Source organism: Rhagoletis pomonella, unplaced genomic scaffold (assembly GCF_013731165.1).
Source record: "Rhagoletis pomonella isolate Grant_MI unplaced genomic scaffold, Rhpom_1.0 Rhpom_scaffold_00006, whole genome shotgun sequence".
NCBI classification, from domain to species: Eukaryota; Metazoa; Arthropoda; class Insecta; order Diptera; family Tephritidae; genus Rhagoletis; species Rhagoletis pomonella.
In genome coordinates this window covers 25,504,456-25,510,178 of record NW_023458560.1, presented here as the reverse complement: position 1 = coordinate 25,510,178, position 5,723 = coordinate 25,504,456, and the positions used below count along the sequence as shown (strand labels likewise).

Below are 5,723 nucleotides of genomic sequence, written 5' to 3'. Positions count from 1 at the left end.
CATTTTCTCTTCGCATAAACAGGTGGCTCGCTCATAAAAATACCGCCAGTGAATCAAACGATTATGGAGGGTCAAACAGCTTTCTTCCATTGTGTAATGAAATACCCAGAAACATCGACCATTGGCTGGTTCAAAGATGGCACGCCACTAGAGGAAGTACAGGATTTGATACGTCGTTGTCATACGGGCCCCGATGGCAGCCTCAGCATCGATCCGACTATGATGAGCGATTTAGGTGAATACGAGTGCCGTGTCAACAATACAGAGGGCGAGTTTCAATTTGCCAAAGCATTCCTTAACATACAATGTAAGTGAATGTGGCCGTTTGCTTGAACTTGTATGTATGTACGTATGTACGTATATGCGTAAGTAAATACTTATAGGTTCCCATGAATGAATGGTATGAATGTGCGTGGGATGGGACTGCATATTAGTGCAGCAAAGTAGCAGCAAATTTTCATGGTAGCAGGTAAGCTTGTGTTAGTTTGTACATATGTATATGTACATATGTACATTAGGGTGTTACAAAAATAGTAAAGTCGGAATTTTAATACTCACACCCCCTAAGATTGTTCTAGATCGAAAAAATATACCCCTATATTTTTGTTTTGGAATCAAAAAAAAAATTACAGGTCGATTAAATTAAAAATTAAAATTTTCCATGGGTAAAACAATTTTTCGTAGAAATGATATAGAATTATTCTCTCTGTTTTTTTCAGGAAACTTGCAGTGATAATATTCAATTGTTTATTTAACCATGTTTTAATACACGGTTAAAAATTTCGGTTTTAATTTTAAACTTTTTGGACTACATATATGACCAAACTAAATTCAGTTTCAAATACAAACCTGCCAAGTTCAAAAAAAAAGAGAGCACATTTGTTTGGTTTAGAATTTAAACAGTTCGGTTTAAATTTTAAACCCAAACATTTTCAGATTTAATTAAAAATAAAAAAATAAAAAATCTTCAATTTCATGCTCCGTCTGATGGGGATTGAACCCGGACGGCTTTGGTGCAACCAATTGTATCAAGCATCTTTGCACAGTCAGCTACAGCCACGCATGTAAATGTGCTTTCATATGTTGAGTTTGAATCAATACCACATCGCTGAGTGCAAACATTTTCTATTTCGGTTTAGATTTTAAACCAAATTTTCTATATATGAAACCTAGAAACTAGAATTAAAACATCTTGGTTTGATTTTTAAACCACAAAATTTTTGGACTAAAATTTAAACCAGAATATATTAAAAATTGCTTAAAACTATTGACTGGTTTGAAAAGTAGACTATAAAAGATTAAAAAAGGCAGTAGTCCCAGCGCGATTTAAAAATTAAACCCAAATTTTTGACCGTGTACTTAAGATTTTTCATTGGTCCGTTATTGCATTTTTTGGGGTTTTTGGCGGATTACTATTATTGGGAATCGCCTGAATAGAAACAGAGAGAAAAATATTGATTATAATTTTTGGATTTTGTTTGACCACCCTAATGTATATATGTATGTATATTACATACGTATACGCAGCTATAAACAGCTCATATGTCCATATATGCATTATAATACTACCTATTTGTTTGTGTGCGGAAGTTTGCGTGCATGTGTGTGCGTTTTTTTAGACTATCTGTCGCATAGCGTTTTTGCTGTCATTGTCATTGCTTACGTTGCATTGCTTTCAGATAAGGCCAAAGTGATTTATGCACCACCCGAGGTTTACCTGCCATTTGGTCAGCCAGCGGTACTTGATTGTCATTTTCGCGCCAATCCGCCATTGAAAAATCTGCGCTGGGAAAAAGATGGATTACTCTTCGATTCATATAATGTACCGGTATGTATTTTTGATCGTTTAAGTGTTTAAAAAATCGATATCTACATAACTTCTGTTTCACGAATAACTAACACAAAAAAAAATATAAAAAATTTCAAAACACACGAAACACTCAGCTCACGAAACTGGGGGTAAAATATATATAAAACTGCCTTTTTAGTTTTATTCTTTGACGTCAGTATTTTTTTGAAAGGACTTTGTAATATCAAAGACATGATAGTGCAATGTGGAATAACAATGTGAGTAGATATCAAGAACGAGAAATTCTGTAGAACTGACGAATCGGTATTGAAAATTTGCGTTTAATTATTATTATTTTTTTTTAGCTAATAATGTAAGGAGGACGAAATTCGAGGATGTGGTCGTGTGTATATTAGTCCTTAAAATATAATTTTTTTCAAAAATTAATGAGCAAATTTTCAAGGGTATTTTAGGACAAAATTTTAAAATGATATTCTCCATACCCAATCGTCCTTATGCAGCAAAAGATTTAATCTTGTTTAGTTCCACACAATTTTCTCTTTTATTATAAGGCCATTTTGTTGTTCTACATTGCATTGAATTTTTAAAATATTCTTATTTATTAATCATGTACTACACTTCAAATTTCAAGGTCCTTTTAAAAAATTCCGACGTCAGAGAGAAGTACTAAAAAGGCAGTTTTACTATTTTTGGTCCCTAGTATCGCGTATATATTGATATCTGTGTGTGTGTATTTTTGACTACCGCACGGTGTAATAGGAGTCTCCGTTTACATACTTACATATCGCACGCCATCTTCAAAAGGAGAACAACTAAAAAAAATGCAGGTAGATTTTTATGAAAAAATCAATTCAAATGAATGCAAATATTCTTTTCTTCATGATCTCTAACTATAAAACTACTGTTATACCTATTTTTGTATTAATTGCGTTGAATCTGCACCTTCCACAAGCAGTTATATTTTCGTATCAGATTTTTGAGTTGTGCCTCTTTTGAAGATGGTGTGGGATATGGCCATTGTTTTACTACTTAAATTTTCTAGATCAAAGTTTTTTACACCCCAGTGCACATGTGCACAAGGGTATTATAATTTTGTTGACATAAACGTTGTTTGTAACAGCTAAAACGGATCGAGATAGATATAGACAAATATTTACATATGTATGCAAATGATCAGAATGAAAAGAGAAGTCGATTAAGCCATGTCTGTCTGTCCGTCCGTCCGCATACACGATAACTCGAGCAAAAATTGAGATATCTCTAGGTAGGTTGGTGTTGGAAACGGCCGGAATCTGACTGTAACCACGCCCACTTCCAATGTAACGGTATTTTCGAAAGATGCGAAAACTACTATATTTCAGTAAATATTCAATCGAAATTGTTGAAAATTGGTATGTGAAGTAGAATTATGGTACAAAATAATAGTATTATGGAATTTTTTGAAAATGGGCGAGACCCCGCCCACTTATGATTTAACGCTGTATCTCGGTTGCCGCTTCAACAATCCTTACCAAACTCGATCTGAGTCATTCCTAAGGTCCAACTACGAAATCTGTCGAAATCTTTGAAATTGGGCAATAACAACGCCCACCCCTCATATAACAGTAATTTACAGAAATACGAAAACTGCGATAAATCAGTAATTATTGAAGCTAATTCACTAACCAGAAACTCACTTGCCGGAAAATTTAATTTTTATAAAATTTTGGATAATCGGCTTGGCGCCGCCCTTTTATGACCACAAATGTGTATCTCGGTAACCGATTCATCAAATTCAGCCAAAATTGGTGCACCTTATAAGCTTGGTACGAAAAAACAATTTGTTGGAAGTTATTTAAATCGGACTAAAATTACCCCGACTTCCCGTATAATGATGAATTTCAAAAATACGAAAACTCCGATAAATAAAAAACTGAGGACACTAATTTGCTCCAAGTTATTACTAACAAAAATCTCTTAACAATAAATGAGACTGTTATAGACTCTTAGGAATTTGGGCATGGCATCGCCCACTTTGTTACTACAAAGGTCTATCTCGGTAACCGCTTTATCGATTACTAACAAACTTGGTTCAATGATCAGCATAATATAAAAAACGTTGGAAATCGGTGAAAGAAAGTTGAAACGACGATATTTGATACTTGCGCCGGGTATATAAAATTCGGTTTCGCCCGACCTAATGCTTTACTTGTTTGGATTTAGACTTTTTTTTAATCATATTTCAAACCATTATTTTAAGATTTTATTTTGTGGACCATAGAGGATTCAAAACGACCACGAGAACGAAGAACGAAGAATGATCAAACAATTTTGTGTCAATAAAATCGATAAAAAGGTTCAAAATAACGAATATTATTGACCGAAAAATAAATGTGATTATAAAAAGATTAAAAATATCCTCGAAAAACATATCTTCTAAATGACATTTTTATAGATACCAGAAAAAAATAAAAACTATTATTTTCTGTCCCTGTCCTCCAAGCTTCTTCAGAAGTTACTCATACGCCCCAGGCCTTATTTATGATGTGAATGATGCCAATTCGACCACTCGTGCCAGGCAGACTCGCGGTGTATTTGCCTGGCCCTGCTGTTGGCATATTCAAATATTAGGGTGGCTCTTAAGATGTACTTTTAACGGAATTTAGTCTCAACAAAATACACAGAAAAATTGCCCCTCGGACCCTAATAAAAAAGATCAAACAAAACTAAGGGTGTTCGGTTATTCGCCTTTTTTTCAAACCCGGTTTTCGAGTTATTCGAAAAATTGCAATTTGAAAAAAACTGGTTCCTTATTTTGAAATTTAAAAAAAAAACGGATAAACTGGTATTATTTTACACAGTTTGCATTCAGTGAAAATTCTTATGTTGGTATGAAGTAATGACCGAAATTTAACAGTAATAATAGGTTTTTCTTTTCTTTGAAAAGCGCGAAGAAAAATTATTACAAACTTTTTTAGATCACGAGTAGAACAAATAAAAATCAGTGAAAAATTTACATTTGGTCTTCTTTTAACTTATTTTTAATAATTTATTGCATTTTTACTGACCCTTTCTTTTTCGTGAGGTCCACGGTTCAATTTCTGGTCCCAGTAACAACAATCGGGCGACAATGACGAACCTCCGGGGGCACTTCTAAAATAAAAAAGTTCTCCCCATTTGTGTCACAACATCAAGAAGCAGAACACGAATTGGAGAAGAAGCGCGGTCAAACACATAGAAAACGTTTAAGCGTCAAACAATCCTTTATTGGAATCAAATATGATATGTTGTTCATCTCCAAATAACCTAAGATATATTTTTACAACTATTTAGAGGTTTCCCTTAAAAGCTTCGAAAAACTTAAAGCTTTTATTTAGAGGTCAAGATTTTTACGATATGAAGATACCGGTTTGTTGGTTAAAAAAATCCAGTTTATTCGATATTCAGATTTCATAAAACCGTCTATAGATATCTAAAACATCGGCGGAACCCGGTTTGGAAAAAGCAAGTCAATCTCCCTAATATATTTTTATTTAATTTCATTTCATACATATTCACGACTCATCTTATTTTCACTTTTTTATTATATACAGGGTGTTTTCTACAAAAGCAATGGCAGTCTGTATTTCTCCAAAGTGGACGAGAGTACGGCAGGCAGTTATACATGCACACCCTACAATGACCTGGGAACGGATGGACCATCGCCCATAATTAGTGTAATTGTGTTGCGACCGCCAATATTCAGTATAACACCGAAACCTATTTACATACAAAAGTTGGGCGAAACAGCCGAATTGCCCTGCGAAGCCATTGACCGAGACGGAAACAATCGGCCGACAATTGTCTGGAGCCGAGTAAGTACAGTTGCTACTACGAAATAGCTTTGCATGCACATTGGGGTGGCCCTTACAAAATATCAACTCCGTAGGGCATC

The 5,723-nt window shown here is 34.4% G+C and overlaps 1 protein-coding gene across 1 annotated transcript in view; it reads left to right on the top strand.

The window, feature by feature from the left end:
• The window catches only part of LOC118740542 (protein borderless), a gene marked incomplete in the record, with an annotated part of 60,933 nt that overhangs the window by 28,856 nt on the left and 26,354 nt on the right, over positions 1-5,723 (top strand). The window contains 3 exon segments of the mRNA XM_036472119.1: positions 23-307; positions 1,680-1,828; positions 5,383-5,643. Of these exon segments, the coding sequence (XP_036328012.1) occupies positions 23-307; positions 1,680-1,828; positions 5,383-5,643 (695 nt within the window).